The sequence below is a fragment of the Coenobita brevimanus genome, chromosome 62 (genome assembly GCF_032717465.1).
Source record: "Coenobita brevimanus isolate Jiangsu-jjx chromosome 62, ASM3271746v2, whole genome shotgun sequence".
Classification (NCBI taxonomy): Eukaryota; Metazoa; Arthropoda; class Malacostraca; order Decapoda; family Coenobitidae; genus Coenobita; species Coenobita brevimanus.
In genome coordinates this window covers 21,806,975-21,825,179 of record NC_137015.1, presented here as the reverse complement: position 1 = coordinate 21,825,179, position 18,205 = coordinate 21,806,975, and the positions used below count along the sequence as shown (strand labels likewise).

Genomic DNA, 18,205 nt, shown 5'->3' with positions numbered 1-18,205 from the left:
TTTACCCTCCCGGAAGAGAGCTGAGAGCTCATATAGTCCGATCTAAGGGCAAAGCCTTGACCTTCACACACGCACACACCCATCCTCTTGCTCAAGGAGGAGAGTGACCATCCACTTTGTCAGTGAAACTTTTTCGTATCCCAAGCAAGACGTGAACCACTGTCTTAGCAGATGCTAGGCGAGAGCGTTACCACTGCACCAGCGAGCGGTGTGTGTGTGTGTGTGTGTGTGTGTGTGTGTGTGTGTGTGTGTGTGTGTGTGTGTGTGTGTGTGTGTGTGTGTGTGTGTGTGTGTGTCTCTGTCTGTCTGTCTTCCAGTGGCCGCGCGACTTTCGACGTTTGGTAGAGAGGCAGACAGCTGCTGTCACCAAACATGTACTCGAGGTTTGTGGTCTGTGTTCAATGATGGTGGTGGTTGGGCAAGACTTAACCCGGTGGCCGCGTGACCTTCGATGCTTGGTATTGAGGCAGACGGCCACTGTAACCGAACATGTACTTGAAGTTTGTGGTCTGTGTTCGATAGGGGTGGCAGGTGGGAAAGACTTAGCCCAATGCCTGCGCGACATTCAACGTTCAGTAGAGAGGCAGACAGCTACTGTCACCGAACATGTATTCGTGGGGCTTGCAGTCTGTGTTACAATCTCAGTGGCAGTTAGGAATGATTTAGCCAGGTGGGCGTGATACTTGACATTCAGTGGGGATACGTATGGACGTTTTGACACAACTTGCAGGTTACAGTCACATTGCTCGGGTGCTGGAGGTTCATTGGGAATGATCAGACGAGCGCGCGACTTTGACCACTCAGTACAGGAGCTTTGGTTGTGGGTTATGGACTACTTCCAACTCATGGCTCGAGCCCTGCGGCCATGATATCGAATGTTTGGACATGTCAGCTGGCTGGCCGAAGTTCTCGGGCACTTTTACGTTCGGATAATAGTTAGTAAATTTTGATGATGGTTTAATAGAGCCAAGGACCAATGTTCAGAGAATGAACATGTCTGGATAATGAGCGTCTGGATAAATGAGGGACTACTGTAATTCTATTCGGGAAACAAAACTTTTTCAGATCATTTAGGAATCTACTCTTCTCCAATTTTATTCATGTCCTCCTGCCCTCCCATCACCATCCACAAACAGGACTTTTCTATCCACCTTTTCCAGCTTTTTAAAAAATTTCAACATAACAATCAACATCCCTTTCTCTTCTCTCACTAATCGTTGGTAACTTCAGCTTCTTCAGTCTCCCTTCCCTCACTCTTCTCTCACTGAGCACTGGTAACTTCTGCTTCTTCAGTCTCTCTTCATAAGACAATTCTGTCGAACTTGGTAGCATCATAGTTGGTATCCTCTGTACCTTTTCCAGTTTTCTTAAATGCTTTTTCAAATGAAGTGAACACATTATTGCTGCATAGTCTGATTTTGGTCTTATCATGGACACAATTATCTCTCAACATTTCCACATCCATATAGCTGAAAGCCACCTTCAAATTGGCCATCAATCTCTATGCCCCTCCAATGATCTTGTGCTTCTCTCCTGATACATTATCTTGTTTCTCTTCTTTCCTATTCTGATCTTCTCTCTACTCTTGCTCTACTGATCTCTCTTCCCATTGCATACTGATAACCAGGTCTTTTGCCACTGTTGCATGTGGCCAATCAAACTTATATTCCTATGTATCATTCAGAGCATTTACTATTCACTTGTTAACATCATGCTTAGCATTTGTGTGAAGAGAGAAGAGCTTTATAATATCAAACCTTAAGAGAGACCACCTGGCTCAGCTGCATGTTGTCGATTGTTGAAGTGTTACATCATGAGGTGAAATTTACCAGCAGCAGTTTCTATCACTGATATAAGATTTTGAGCCTTTCTGACGTGTAAGACACTGCGCACATTACTGGGAATTTCTGTAGCGTTGTTGTTGACGTTAGAGCTACCTTCTCGTGTCTGCCCATGTTAGTTTCGACCTTGTCAACGAGCTTCTGTTAAGCCTTTCAAGCTTCTGTGAGTTAGAATATAAAGGCCGGGCTGTCAGTTACCAAGCTGACTTAGTGGCTGAGGCTCTCCCTGACACACCGCACACACAAAATCAGTACTATCTCCCAGTCCACCTCCAATATCACTACATCTCCTATGCACCCACTTATCACAAACAGTGCACAAGATGGAATTACTTCCCACACCCTCGTCGCAAATCGCACATGACCACTCTCCCAGTTTTTTGACAGTACCTCCACCAACTCAAGATATCATCGCTTTTGTTTTATCTGCATTTACTCTTAAGCCCTTGTGCCCCATACCCTCGATCCCAAACTTTCTCATTGCCCACTTCACCACCTCTCTTGGGACTCTATCAAAGGCCTTCTCCAAATCAACAAAAACAAAGTACAGTTCCCTTTTCTTTCCTATATATATTTCCTGAAACTGTCAAATAATGAATATGGTATCCATGGTCCCACTGCCTGGCATAAACCCAAACTGCATCTCATTAACATTCACTCTCAAATCATACCTTCTAGAACTCTCTTATTAGCTTCATTCTCTGATGTAAAAGTTTTATACCTCTATAATTTCCTCTTTCCAGGGCATCACCCTTCCTCTTGTACACATATACAATTACTCTTCAGCCAATCATCTGGGACAACTGACTCATATATCATCATATTTATCAGGTTAGTGACTAACCTCACTCCTATATTTCCTGAGGCCTTCTACAATTCAGCAGTCAACCCAGACACATGTGCTGCCTTCCCCACCTGCATCCTGCCTATTGCCTCACTCACAGTAGCAGTGTTGGTCAAAGCCCATGGGCCAAACACTGGATCTGCTGGCTCCAAATTTCCCTGTCCAAGCCATACTCCTCACTCAACAATCGGCTATAATGCTCTCTCCATATGTCTTTAATATCCCCACTGTTCACCACTACACTTGCTTCATCATTCTCCACACACTGCTCACCTATAATATCCCAATTCTCCCTCTTCACCTGATTTGCCACCTTAAATATCACATTCTTCCTTTCCACATGACTCAGGTTATCAAGTAAAAGTCTCTGTGACTCAGACTTCACCCTGTATACCTCTCTTCTAGTCCTACACTTGGCAGCCAAGTACTCCTCTCTGTTCCCAGCCTTCTTCCATTCCTGGAAAAGCCTTCTTTTCTGCATAACTGAAGCTTCTACACCCTCATCCCATCACCAAGTTACTTTATGTCTTGATGGGTTTCTTGTCCAAGCGCATACTATATCAGTAACTATGTTACTTTATGTCTTGATGGGTTTCTTGTCCAAGCACATACTATATCAGTAACTATCAAGAAGTTGTTCTTGAGGGCCCTGTACTTTTCATTAACGCCTCTGTCAACGGCTCCCTGTTCAGCCACCACTCTCCTCATTTCACTATAGAAAGCATGTTGTACTTATTGATACTGCAATTATTTAAAAGAACTGCTAATTTATATACTGCAATTATTTAAAAGAACTGCTAATTTAGTCATTTCAATTGCTGTTGCTAATGTCACCAATTTTATTCAAGTGTCAATTCATAGTTATTATTATGCCTCCAGCAGTTTTACAACCCTGAGGCTAGTTTCAAAGCTCTGGTTTACCTTTATTACTGATGTTTGGAACTTCTGCATAATTTCCGCAAGCCTTAGTTTCTAATCTTTTTCAAGCCTGTTTGATTTCTGTTCTCTCTGTAGCTTTAAGTTAGTTTTAAGTCATGTCTTTTTACCTGCCTATTTCATTCCCCCATTTTAGTCACAGCTATTTATTTTAGACTTTATTACTGTTTCACCCCCTTTTAAGCATATGACTTGGTGTGGCTGGCCCCCTCCTTTGTATTCTAAAATCTCCATTGCGCACTTTACTTTAATCTTCAGGCATTCAGACTGACCTTTAGCCCCAGAATGTCATAACAGGGTGGCAACCCTGCCAGGTGTGTCAAAACTAGGTTTTGAAGAATTTAAGCAGTTTGTTTAAGCTGTCATATCCTTTGAGTGCTGCATATTTACTTGTTGGCGAGCCTAGCTTTTGTCGTCATGGAGTACATAACCCCGAGCTCTCCCACTTTCCCTCTTCATGTTGTTTCAGAGGGGGATACCCATGCTCGTGTAAATTCCTCACCTGTGCTTGAGGGTGTTGTAAAGTCAGAGGTTCATTCCTCCTGTCCTAGTCTAGAAGATCGAGGCTCCCCTCTCCTTAATACACATTTCCAGGATATCAGGTTTAAGCAAGCCATATTGTATTTTGTTTTTCTCTTGGAGGGAACTGTTACTGCGGGCTCATGGCCTTTGGTTCCTTCTTCCTCACAAAAAAAAAAAAAAAAAAAAAAAAAAAAAAAAACAGGCCCAGTTAGAGTGGATGAATAGAGTTAAAGGTGGCAAAGATAGAGCAAGCTAGAAAAGAGGAACAGTCAAAGATAAAGCATGCTACAGAACAAGCAAAGTTAAAGCATGCTACAGAACAGGACAGAGAGCAGGCTAAGTTAGAACAATTGAAACTTGATCATGAGTATTTGTATGAGATGCCCAGAAGGCCAGACAAATTCTTCCCATTCTTTCTCAGGTTTCATACCTGCTGATCCCACTAAATTTTAGTCGCAGTACACGACTCTGAGGTTGTTATTATCGTGTCCTGGCGACCTTCCATTCAAAAGTGAGAGATGCATTTATTCGTGTATAATATATTCGAGCATAATAATATGATTCGTGTATAGTATGATACGAAATCAGACGCACTTTTGAATGACAGGTTGCCAGGGTACGATAATGACGACCTCAGAGTAGTGTGCCGCGACTATAATACCCCCTTTTGTCGAGACCCTTGTTCCGGAGTTCTCACGGTTTGAAAAGATTGCTGTGGGGAACAAAAGGCCTAACGATTGATGGCCTACCCTAGTTCATTCTGTACTTAAAGGCAAGGCCCTCAGAGTGTTTGACACCTTAAGTTTTGAAGAATGCTTAGATTATGCAGTTCTGAAGAATTCAATTTTCTCATTATGAAATAAGTCCTGAGGCATACCATCGGCAATTTAGGAATGCAAAGAAGCATCCACAGGAGGCTTCCTTAAATTTGCTAGACATGTGACTGACACTTTCCAAAAGTGGATCTGCGGTGAAATGTGGCAAATTGTGATAACCCAAGCTGTACTAGGTTGAGGGATACTGTAACCCTTGAGGATTTCCTGGATAAATTAGACAGTGAATTCATCATTCATTCATTGCCAGACGCCATGTATCCCAAACGGGGTGGCCAAGGGCTTAGAGTTAATTGTTTTACGGGAAGGGGCACTAATCCTCCACCAACCCCACTTGACACGTAGGGAAAACGTTATGCCAACAGCATCTGGTGTTCCCAGGCGGTCACCCATCCAAGTACTAACCAGACCCAACGTTGCTTTTAAGAATTCATTTATCAGACATGACAGTTAAAATAGTCCCTGAAGCTGGTGTCATTATTGATGATTATGTACTGCATAAAAACACCAATAAACCTAAGGAATTCTCTAGTAAATTCCCCTCTAAGCAGTATACCCCTCAGTAGAGCAACCAAAACACAGGTAAGCTAGGCTTAGCTGTTAATTCCAAACCTAATCCCTTTTCTCCACCCTCTAATCTCTCCTCTAGTTCTTTCAGGTGCCCCAATCACTTCTGTACTTATTGAAAGTGTCCAGGTCACAGTGATGAAAAGTGTTTTAAGGCAAATGTTCTGTCTAAGCCTGTCAACCTTGTTTGAAGTGGGCCAGTGGTGACTCCTTCTGCTTGCCCTCCAGGACCAAAGGTGGTTGGAGAGTCTTGTGTGTCTTCCCCCTCTCAGCTTGTTGTTGTTTCAGAGGATGGGGATATGGAGCCCGCTGTCGAATTGCAGACGGGAGGTGGTATGCCCGCGCCCATTCATGATGTCACTTCACTTTCTGGAGACGCTGTCCAGGCAGCAGTTTAGCAGCACTAACTCTGCCTCCTCTTTTGCTCCATGTTTATTTTCTGGTGTCATACTGTTGGACGGAGCTGAATTTCCTGTGAAAATTCTACATGATACTGGAGCTTCGCTACGTAATTTGTACTAATTCAAGGAGTAACTGGCACAAAGGTTATCCCTGTGGTGACCAGAGACTTGCATCTTCCTCTTCAAGGGGTTGACCTGCTACTGTAAAATGATGTGGAAGGTATCATTCGAGATGCCTGTGCCTGATGATCCCCCAAAGGTTGATAAAGTTGATGCAGATGTGTTTTTGGCATGTGCTATGACCAGATCCAAGGCACAGGCAGTGCAGACCAGAGACAATGTGCCACTCAGCGAAGGGAAGTCTGGTAATCCTGGGGCCACAGTGGAAACTCGTCCAGAGACGGCGACCGAGGACACTGACAAGAGAGGCTCCAAAGATAGCTATTACATGGAAGATAAGTCCATGAATTTACCCAACAATAACTCTCCCATTCCCGTTGAAGAATGAGTGTTAAGAGATTGAAGGAGTTGCAGGTGGGTGATCCAGAGATTCAGAATCTAAAATTAGTTGCTGTGAAGGATTGGACCGTCGAGAAAGGCAGCTGCTTTAACGTAAAGGAGGGAGTACAGTATTGTGGAGGAGCTGGTGTCCCCTGTATGTTAGTGATGATGATGGAGTGTGGGACTGTCATCTGAGTCTTGTGCCCAGTGCTTGTAGAAAGGAACTGTTGCAGTTGGCTCACTGTACCTCCATTTCAGGCCACATGGGCGTGAGAAAGACCTTGGAGCGGCTGTGTGCGAAGTTCTACTGGCCGTGCTTGGCTGCAGATGTGGCCCAGTTCATGCGGTGCTGCCATACTTGCCACCTGGTGGAGAAGCCTAATCAACCCATACTTAAGTCGCCTCTAATTCCCGTTCCTGCCTTTGACCCTCCAATTATTCATATTGTAGTTGGCATGATGGGACACCTGCCTCCTACATCCTCTGGCAATAAGTGCCTGTTAACCATAATCGATTCTTCTACAAGATACCCCGAGGCTATCCCTGTTTGTTCCCCAAAGTCTAGAATAGTTGTTCGGGCACCACATGATTTCTTTAATACGTTCAGGTTGCCGAGGGAGATTCAGTCTGATGGAGGATCTAATTTTCTTTCAAATATCTTCCAGCAGTCCATGGCCCAGCCTGATATCACCCATGAGAAAAGCAGTGCTTACTATCCTGAGAGCCAGGGTGCCCTAGAGAGATACCACCCGACCCTTAAGACGACGTTTCAGAAGAACTGCATGGAGCACTCGAAGGATTGGGATCGAGGAGTGCCATTCCTCTTGTTTGCCACCCATGAAGTTCCTCAACAGAGTTTGGGTTTCTCCCCTAATGACCTAGTATTTGCCCACAAGGTAAGAGGCCCATTATCCATCACTAAAGTGGCTTGGTCTGATGATTCTACCACGTGCAATTATGTAATTGAGTTTGTCAAAGATTTTAAGAACTGGATGTCTAAATGCTTGGGAGTGACTAGAGAGAATTGAAACAGGCTCAAGACAACATGAAGAGGTGGTATGATAGGAATGCTCATTTGAGAGAGTTTAAAGTTGATGAGGAAGTGTTAATGCTACTGCCTCTTCAAGGACAGCCTCCTGCTGAAGTTCTGTGGCCTTAATCATGTGACGCATAAACCAGGTAGTACTCAGTACTTAGTGGTGATCCCTGACAGGCATAATAAACATCAACTTTGCCATGTTAACATGCTGAAACCTTATTACTATACTCCAGAGGTCCAACTGTGCATCTAATCTTGGCTGAACAGAATGAAGTTCCCAGTGGTTTGATAACCCAGGAACAAGATGAGGAGGACACAGACTTCAAAACAGCGAGTGCCTCGCAAAGCAACGCTGAAGCCGGATTGTCCCTTGGTGAAAGGGTTTCACATTTGCCAGAAAATCAGTCCCGACAACTATTAACCCTTTAGTGCTTATGGGTGCCATGCAAATTCCATGCACTCATTACCATTTGACACAGGCTGTGTCTGCACACATTTCAATTGCTCGTTACCATTCAATGCTGGTTGTGTTGAACAAAATGGCCCTTTTTTTTTGGTTATGGAATGATTTTGCGTCCATTTCTAAAGAGAACAAAGCACTACTCATGTTCCCATGTATTCCTCCACCACGCTCAACCCACCCTGCACTCTGTGTCGTCCCACTGCCCCAGTCATTGTGCTACAAGCTGTGCTTGAGCGTAAGATAATTTCCTTTCACACTCCATAAAATTGGTCCTAATTGACCTACAGTAATTCTTTATACACGAAAATGTAGCCAAATAAATTTCCTATAATTTTTTGTCAGTAACATTTACCATAAAAATACATTTCTGTGAGAAAAAAACGAAAAAAAAATGAAAAAAAAAAAGTTAAGGCATAATTTACATTCGGCTGATATTTTTTACATTATGTGAGTAAGCAAGTATATTTATTCCGGATTATGATGAAATAGAAATTACGATAATTGAAGCACAACTAAGAGTGTGGGGATAAATTGTTTATGAACTATCGAGTGCATGGGAATAGCGTGGTGACGGGGGGTCTCTCAGTGTGTGGCCTTGGGCACCCAGGACTGTGTCCCAAGAACAAGTATACCCTGGTTTAACGATGCAATTGGTCAGGTAAAAACTCATCGTTAGGCAGGGTACCGTATCGGGGGTAGATTTAACATGTAAAGTACAGGCAAGTCCCAGTTAATGAGCAATCGCTTAACGAGAATCACTAATACGAGGTCTTGGAATTTGCACCACCACCTCTTTGGGCACGAAAAATCCACACTTACGAGACTCAAGATGAGGGTCGCGCAGCAGCCATCCGCTGTGTTTACCTCGGCGGCTAGGAAACGATTCGCACGCTAGCTCTGCAAGCCTCTTCCTGCCTGATCTTTGTAAATATTTTTTCCACCCAAGCTTGCCCAGTCAAGGTCGGTCTTGAAGCGTGCTTTTTTTCTGTCCCCAGGATTACTGTATCACCATGTCTTCCAAGCATTCCATTGTGACCCCTATTTTTTTTTTTCCATTTTCTTCCATTCTCTAATGCTATTAGGTGTATTACCTTCTTGTATTAACCCATTATTCCTGCTTAAAATGATCAGAAAGTCAGTTTTGGTGGTTTGGGGGGAGGTTGCTCAGAGGCCTTGCTCCCTAACCCTATTTTTCCAATAAGTTCTTCACTTCGTTTAACGAGAATTCAGCTAACGAGCAAAACACTTGCTCCCAATTACCTTGTAAGATCGGGAATCACCTGTAATGGGATGCATTTTACAGCCTTGGGTTTCCCCCCAAAAACCAAATTCAAAACCCATTCAAACGAGCCAATCTAAATGGCCTAACAGCTGCAAAAGGAGCTAACCTAAGCCTAACCCCTGTAAATAACTCACTAAAATCAACAGATAAAATCTGAAAATTATCAAATATAAGTGGAAAAAATATAGTAAACTGTACCCCAAAATGTTCACCCCATCTATGGCTAAAACACATTAATCTTAGTCTAAAACAGTTTATAAATTAACCTAAACACACAATTTTAGTCTAAAATATCATCAAATGCAGTAAAAAAAAAAAAAAAATATCAAAATATCGTTAAACCGGGGTTTGCCCATTGTTAGGTGAGGTATGGTGGTATTTCTACCCCATCGTTAAGCCGAGGTATCACATCTAGGGGTATCATATATCAAGGTATTACTCAATCACAGTTGGATGCAGCCTGCTTCGATTGCTAATGAGAGGTTTAACACTTCTTTCTTCATTTAAGGATGTCTTTGGCAGCTCCCCTGGGTAGACGGCCTGGACTGAGCATGATGTCGATGTGAGTGTTGTGTTCCTTGTTAAGTTGCCGCCTTATCATGTCTGCCCCCAATGCCTAGGAGTCCTCCATCAGGAGTTGAAGTAAATGCTAGACAATGATCTTATCTCCCCTGTGTGAGCCTACAGAGCTCCCCTGTGACCCTGCAGCCCAAGCCTGATGGGACAGCAAGATTCTGCATCGATTACCACAGAGTCAACACTCTGACTACGACCAATGCATATCCCCTGCCTCAATTAGAAGATTGCGTTGACCGCATTGGTTCGTCCCGATACAGTACTAAACTGGACTTTAAGAAGGGTTTGAGTGGGCAAAGGAAGTTTCAAGTTCTGTGGCAGATGGTCAAACTTATCATTGTAATGTGACGTCGTACGTGACAAAAAAATGCCTCGGTTACCTTTCAGAGCATTATGAACCAAGTCATCAGTGGGCTTCCTAACTGTACGGTGTTCCTCTAATCTTACAAGCTCTGCTCATCCTTCTTACCTTATATTTTCTCTCTACCTTCACAATCCATCTCCACCTTTATCTATCCTTAACTTCTCTCTCCTACTTTCTATCTCATCTTTCTTTATCTTTACATACCCTCTCTATCTTTCTAACCTCACATTCTGTTTTTGCCTTTCTTCTTTATCCTTACATGCTCTTTCCATCTCTCAATCCTTACATTCTCTCTCTATCCTTACATTCTCTGTACTTTTCTCTTCATCTTTCTGTACCCTTTTGTTCCCTCTCTCTTCATCCATTCTCCTTCTCTAACCTTAGTTTGACACCTACTCCTTCACCTGCAATCATCTTCTCTTGCCTCCCTTGCTCCTCCTCCTAATCTTTTGTTTGCTGTATCTCTCCTTTTCTCTCTGCTCCTCCTCATCTTCTCCCTCTGCAGTCATCTTATCCTCCTCCTCCTCCTCCTCCTTCCCATTCTCCTCCATTTTATCTATCCTCCTACTCCTTCACCTGATCTATATTTTCCCTTGTGTTACCTCCTCCTCCTTCTATCATCCCTCTCTCTTTCAGCTTTTCTTCCTCACCTTCTCCTTCCATGGTCTTCTTCCCTTGCTGTTGCTGCTGCTCCACCACCATACTCTCTTCTTCACCAGGTGGCTGCAGACCATTCTCTTTCTTCTCCTGCTCCACCTTCCCTTCCTTCTCCACTGCCATCTCTTCTTCCTTCTTCCCCTCCTCCACTACAGGTTCCATGCCAGGTGGGGGAGGTTCCTTGTCCTCCTCATCCTCCTCTTTATCTGATTCATCATCTGAGGACGAGGAGGAGGAGGAGGAAGACGAAGAGGAGGAACTGCCAGACCGCTTCCTCTTCCGCATTTCTGTAAGGAGTAAGTTGGATAGTGATGACACAAAGTCTTGAATAAGCCTCCATTTCTTTATGGTGTAGGTGGGATAGGTGGGATGGTGATAAAGATTGAAAGTACTAAGAATATATGGAGTAGATGGGAAGTTGTTGAGGGCCATGAAGAGTATGTATGAGGGTGCTAAGGCTGCAGTGTGTGTGAATAGTGAACTGGGTTAATTTTTCTATTTGAAGGCTGCATTGAAACAAGGATGTCTCATGTCTCCATGGTTGCTAAGTCTGTATATGGATAAAAGAGATACTGTACAAGGTAGAGCAGTGGATGTTGGAGTGGCCCTAGGAGGAGAGGGCACTGTTTGGAAACTCCATATACAGGTAACTCGCACGGAACACGTGGGTTACGTTCCTACCGTGCCGTGTTAGGTGCGAAATCGCATATATTTAAAATACTCTGTATTTTGCTCCCTAGACCCCCCAAATGTGTTGTTTTGCTGTTATCTGTCACTGGTAATCACTAGAAAGCACTTTAAGTGGTTAGAAGGTTTATTTAATGTTATAACTCACAAATACAGTACTCCACAGCAAATCTTCAACACACAAACACTGTACGTAAACACAAGGAAACATTCCGACGCCGATCATAGGTAATCATATAAATCAGGTTAACTGGTACCAGTGCTTTAACTTACAAGTACATACCAGAACAGTACATAGTTAACTTAGAAATGCAGTACTGTGATATCGAATGATTTCAGTACATAATGTTAAGAATGGCTGGAAAAAAAAAAAAAAAATGTTATGAATACATTTTCACCTTTTTGATATATGTTTATGGTAGTTTCGAGTTATTTTTTATGTTATCGTTGTGCCCATGCTTGGAAAAGGGAGCGAAAGAGTTGAATTTTCAGTCCTGAATGAGAAAACTGCACGTCCTCCAAGGCTAGACTCTGCCACGGGAGAATAAAGTGGAGGGTCAGTCCGATTAGCAATAAGCAAGTTGTGTCACAACTTCCAGCTCCCACACCGCGAGAATGGCTAAGAATAGAATCGTAATGCAGTTTCAGAACTAACAATAAGTCTAATTATTACGAATACAGATACAAAGCAGAAATAAATACGTTTACAGACAGGGAAAACGTACTTCTTCCGTCATAAAATGTTCATCTTTCTCTATCATTTTACGTTCGTCTTTATCATTTTACCTTGTTATTTTCGCAATATATATTGCTGTCTCGTAAACAGGGTGGTTGTTTGTGTTTTGCAAGGGAGGAAAAAGATTGTATTTTCTGTCTGGGTCGAGATAATGGGTGTAACTATGTGTGGTTAGGCATGGCCACGAACGAAAAAATCGTACATCCACTCATCACGATAGCAGGTGGTGAACTGACAGATGATACATGAGAGGGTGAAGTCAAGGTCAGTTTCATGTCCCAGATTTTCGTTCACTTCCCGAAAGTTTTCACAGTTTTCTACAAGTTACATTGCATCAAATGATCCAAACCATTACAGCAAACCTGAGCAAATAGTTAAACATACCAAGACAAAAATGTATTTTTCTCTGATTACAAGTCTTTAACGAACAAACAAAAAAGGCAATATTCCGACGCCGATCATGGGTAATCGTATAAATCAGGTTAACTGGTTACAAGGCTTTATTTAATGGTTTAATTGCTTACAAGTACATACCAGAAGAGTAAATATTAAACTTATAAATACAGTACTGTAGAAAAGCAGTACAGTAAGAGTTTAACGAACAAACAAAAAAGGCAATATTCCGACGCCGATCATGGGTAATCATATAATTCGGGTTAACTGGTTACAAGGCTTTATTTAATGATTTAACTTTATTTAAGTGCTTACAAGTACAGTACATACGAGAACAGTAAATATTTAACTTACAAATACTGTACAGTACTGTGGAAAAAACGAACAAATAAAAAAGGCAATATTCTGACGCCTATCAGGTAAACTGGTTATAAGACTTTATTTCTTGCTTTAACGTTATTTAATAGTACTTTAAATTGCACATAAACTTACCAGAACAGTACAGTACTGTAAATATTTAACTTACAAATACTGTGCCACTGTACTCGGGAATGTCTCTGACTGAATAATTTCCTGCCTAGATCGTCACGTAATCAAAACAAACCGTGCGCTGCGGTGACGTTCGAGGATTTGATCTTTCAAAGGCCTCTCCTGCGTTAATTTGTAGTTTTCATAATGTTTTTTTAATCTTACATTGACTTATATGTATCCCAGCCCTTCTATCTATATCTATCTATAGCCCGACGCCCTAATCCCGCAAAGGGTGGCCGCAGACAAAATGCCTCCAAGTCACTCTGTCACCCACCATTTGACTCCCCTCCCCCCATCTCACCCCCCCCTCCCTCATATACCTCTCAACTCCATCCCTCCACCTCATCCTCGGTCTACCCCTCCCTCTCCCTCCCTCCACCTCACCTACATACACCCTCTTAGTCAGTCTTTCATTCTCCATCCTCTCCACATGTCCAAACCATCTCAGTGTATTTCTCCTAATCTTTTCAACCACATCCACATCTACCCCACAACGTTCCTTCACTTCTTCATTCGTCAACCTGTCCCTCCATGTCACTCCACATGCTCCTCTCAAGTAACTCATTTCCACTGCTCTCACTCTTGACTTGTTCCCCTCTTGCAAGGTCCATGCCTCGCTTCCATACGTCAGGGTAGGGATCACAATACCATCATGCAGTGACTTCTTAACTTCCATACTCACCTCCCTATTTCTCATCACTGCTTTCAGTGAGCCAACAACCTTCCTTCCCTACTGTACCCTTTCACGTACTTCATCCCCCAAAGTTCCATCCTTACTCATCACACTACCCAAGTACTTGAATGCACTCACATTCTTCATATCTTCAACATCCAACCTCACTGCACACTCTGTGACTTCATTCCTCTCAAACACCATAACTTTACTTTTGTTTACATTAACTTTCAGCTTCCTCCTCCTACACACTGTCCCAAATTCATTCACCAAACCTTGCAACTCCCATTCATCTTCACTCAACAATACTGTATCATCAGCAAACAGCAACACCGGAAGCTTCCAAATCTCACCCTCATTCATTAGGGCCACCCCCACATCCACTGCCCTACCTTGTACCTCCTTTACGACCCCATCCACATATATATTAAACAGCCATGGAGACATTACACACCCCTGTTTCAGTCCCACATTGAGATCAAAGAACTCACTCAGCTCACCATCCACTCGCACCGTAGCCCTAGCTCCCTCGTACATACTCTTCACAGCACTCAACAATTTCCCCTCCACTCCATATATTCTTAATACCTTCCACATACCTTTCCTATCTATTCTGTCATAAGCTTTCTCCAAGTCCATGAAGGCAGCGTACACTTTCCTTCCCTTCTCTAGATACTTCTCCACTAAACATCTTAGAACAAATATCTGATCTACACACCCTTTTCCCTTCCTAAATCCCCCTTGTTCTTCTCCAACTAGCTCCTCTGTCATATGCCTAACCCTATCAATGAGTATTCTACCATATATTTTACCAGTCACACTAAGAAGGCAAATACCCCTATGGTTACCACATACTTCTCTCTCCCCTTTTCCTTTGTACAGAGGAACAATTATACCTGATTTCCAGTCCTCTAGAACCCTTCCCTCTTCCCAAGCCAATCTACACAACTTCCATATCCACTCCACAACAATCTCACCCCCATACCTAAGCATTTCACCACACACTCCATCAATTCCTGGGGCCTTTCCCAGCTTAATCTTCTTCATCGCTTCCACTACTTCCGCCCTACTGATCTCTTCCTCCCTCCTCTCATCTCTTCTTCTCCCAGCCATTCCCCAACCACTTATACTCACACTGCTCTCACTCTCTACATTCAACAAATCCTCAAAGTGCTCCTTCCATCTCCTCAATTTCTCTCTCTTCTCCACCAACAATCTATTATTCCTATCTTTCACTCCCCTACTATTTCCCCTTTCACACTGCCTTACTTTCTTTACCTCCGTCCAAAACAATTTCTTACTCTCCCTCCATTTCACACTCAGATTCCTCCCAAACTCTTCATCCACTTTCTTCATACTCTCCTTCACCAGTCTCTTAACCTCCCTTCTCCAGCTCACATATACCTCTCTCTTCTCTCTCTCATCTTCTCCCCTACCTCTACTCGCCAACCATTCACCATATGCCTTCTTCTTTTGTTCCACAGCTCGTTTCACCTCATCATTCCACCATGCTGTCCCTTGCACACCCTTGCATCTCCTCCTCACTCCACAAACCGCCTCACACGCTGCGCTTATCTCTTCCGTGAATATCTTACATAAGTCTTCCACCCCTTCCATCTGCTCTAGCTCATACCTTCCCAATCTTTCTTCCACTATGCTCTTATACTCTGTCCTCTTCTCAATATCTTGCAATTTCTCCACTCTTCTCACAGGAGCTGCTTCCTCCTGTCTTCCCCTTCGCCTCCTCAACCACTTTCTTTGCAGCTCTACCTTGGCCATCACTAAGTGATGGTCCGAGACTCCATTCCCCCACCCTCTCCACACCCTTGCATCCAACACTTGTCTTCTCATTCGCTCATCCACACACACGTAGTCTATCATTGCCTTTCGTTCAACAAGTTCACCATCCATCCTCCTCATTACTCTCCATGTATACCGGTGGATCATCTTATGACGAAAGTAGGTGTTGGCTACTGCCAACCCCTTACCAGCACAGATGTCCACCAAAGCACTACCATTCCCATCTACTTCCGCTGGCACACCCCACTGACCAACCACTCCATCCACTCGTACATTCCCGACTTTGCCATTCATGTCTCCAATCAACAGCACTCTCTCGCTCCTCTCAAACTTGTCCATACATGCTTCTACTCTCGCCCAAAACTCATCTTTCACTCTTGCCCTTACCGTGTATAATTGCGAGCGCGTTCCGTGAGATCGTGTTCCGTGCGAGTTACCTGTACTGTTGTTTGCAGATGAAATTTTTTGAAACGAAGACAAAGGGGAGCTGCAAATTTGGTGGATGAGTTTGTGAGAGTGTGTACGAAATGGAATCTAAAGGTGAATGTGAGGAAGAGTAAAGTTATGGTCTTCGAGAGAAGTGAAGTCAGTGAACGTACAGTGAGGTTGGATGAGGAGGATGTGGAAAATGTGGGTGCATTTAAGAACTTTGGTAGTGTGATGAGTAAGGATGGAAGTTTAAAGGGTAAAGTGCTTGAAAGAGTGCAACAAGGAAGAAAAGTTGCTGGTTCTTTGAAAGCAATGATAAGAAACAGGGAATTGAGCAGGGATGTGAAAAAGCTACTACATGACAGTATTGTGATACCAACTCTAATGTACAGAAGTGAAGCCTGGACCTTGTTGGAGGGACAGAAGTCAAGAGAGCAGTGGAAATGAGTAATTTGAGAGGAGCACGTGGAGAAACAGACTGACAAATGAGGAAGTGAAGGAGCGTTGCGGTGTGGATATGGATGTGACAGGAAGCATTAGGAGAAACACACTGAGGTGGTTTGGCCATGTGGAGAGGATGGAGAGTGAGAGACTGATGAGGAGAGTGTATGTGAGTGAGGTGGAGGGAGGGAGAGGGAGGGGGAGGCCAATGATGAGATGGAAGGATGGAGTGGAGAGATATATGAGAGAAGGGGGTGTGAGCTGGGAGCAGGGCAATGAAATGGCAGGGGACAGGGTGACATGGAGGCAATTTGTTTGTGGCCACCCCTTACGGGATTAAGGTGTCTGGCAAGAGATAGATAGAATAAGCCTCCATATATTCACCACCTTAATTATCAACCTGTTCTTCATAATCATCATCCTACTCCTGTTCTCAGCATAATACCATAAGTGGGATGAGCATTATTGAAGAACACATAATGACGAATGGGAAAAGGAATACACAGAAGCAATTACAGTACACTACAACTTCCCAATCTAATAATTCGGTTTCCTAAAACCACCACTTCATGATTTCCCCCCCCCCCATACAAATTTCTCTCCAAAACTATCTGTTTCAAAATCATCACTGAAGTTTCTAAGGTCACTGCTATACTTTCCTATGACACTGCCATCCGTCACCCTTGCCAAGCAATATGCTCAATTTTTATAAACCCGTGATCAGCCTTTTTTTGTCTATAATTTACAACCAACCCATGCTATCCAAAGGGGTTATGTTAAGCTAGATTAGTTTAAAATGATTTTTTTTTTTTTCTCAGATAAATGGGCTTTATGGGGTTATGTCATGTGGCAATGGAAGCTTCCTTTTGGGTCACTTCAGTCAACCCCCACCACATACGATACATATCTAGTCACAATACATTCATTAAGCACTTTCAGCAACACAATACTGTTCCTGTATTAGTCTCACAACAAACACTTTAAAACTGCACAATACCTTTTACAAGAAAAAGACATCACAGAATGTACAGTAACACACCATTTATCTGACAATAAGTCTAAGCACCAATCTTTGCTGGACTGGGTCCAAATTCTTGAATAACCAGTCAATCAGCTGATATTAGAACAGTCCCTGAAGACAAAGCTTACTCTGTGACTTTACCCAACCAGTCCACTCATGTGACGTTATACTGCCTATTTCTTCTTTAAGTGACTAAACTGACTAACAAACCAATGGTGTCCCGTAACCCAGGAAATCATTTACAACACTGGGTGGTAACCAAACAGCCAAGTAACTGGGTGATGTGGAACCTACTATGGTGTCCCTGTATTCTAGGTGGAGAGATGAAATGAGATGTCCATCTAGGAACCAAACCTCCACACACTTCACCGCACCTCATTTCCACAAGGGAACATTGGTTAACTGCACAGGATGGCCCTACAGGGACAATAGCTTGCCTGTGGTTGACAGGTTTGCTCAGCCAGACAGACTGGTGTTACTCTGCTACCACTACCAGTCATAACATCCAGTCATATTTTGTGACTATCCAACCAGTCATAATATTGTATTCAGTCAGGCTTTGTGACTGTACTCAATCAGTCATAATATCCAGATATAATATAGTTAGTAAAAATACGTAAACAAGCACTGCACAAGATGGCCCTACAGGGACAAATGCTTGCCTGTGG

At 43.2% G+C, this 18,205-nt stretch overlaps 1 protein-coding gene across 2 annotated transcripts in view; it reads right to left on the bottom strand.

The window, feature by feature from the left end:
- Ars2 (arsenic resistance protein 2) overlaps nt 1-18,205 on the bottom strand; it is an 842,642-nt gene that overhangs the window by 480,191 nt on the left and 344,246 nt on the right. For both annotated transcript variants that reach the window (XM_080275726.1, XM_080275727.1), the window contains one exon: nt 10,820-11,113. In XM_080275726.1, the coding sequence (XP_080131852.1) occupies nt 10,820-11,113 (294 nt within the window). The remainder of the gene's footprint in view (nt 1-10,819; nt 11,114-18,205) is intronic.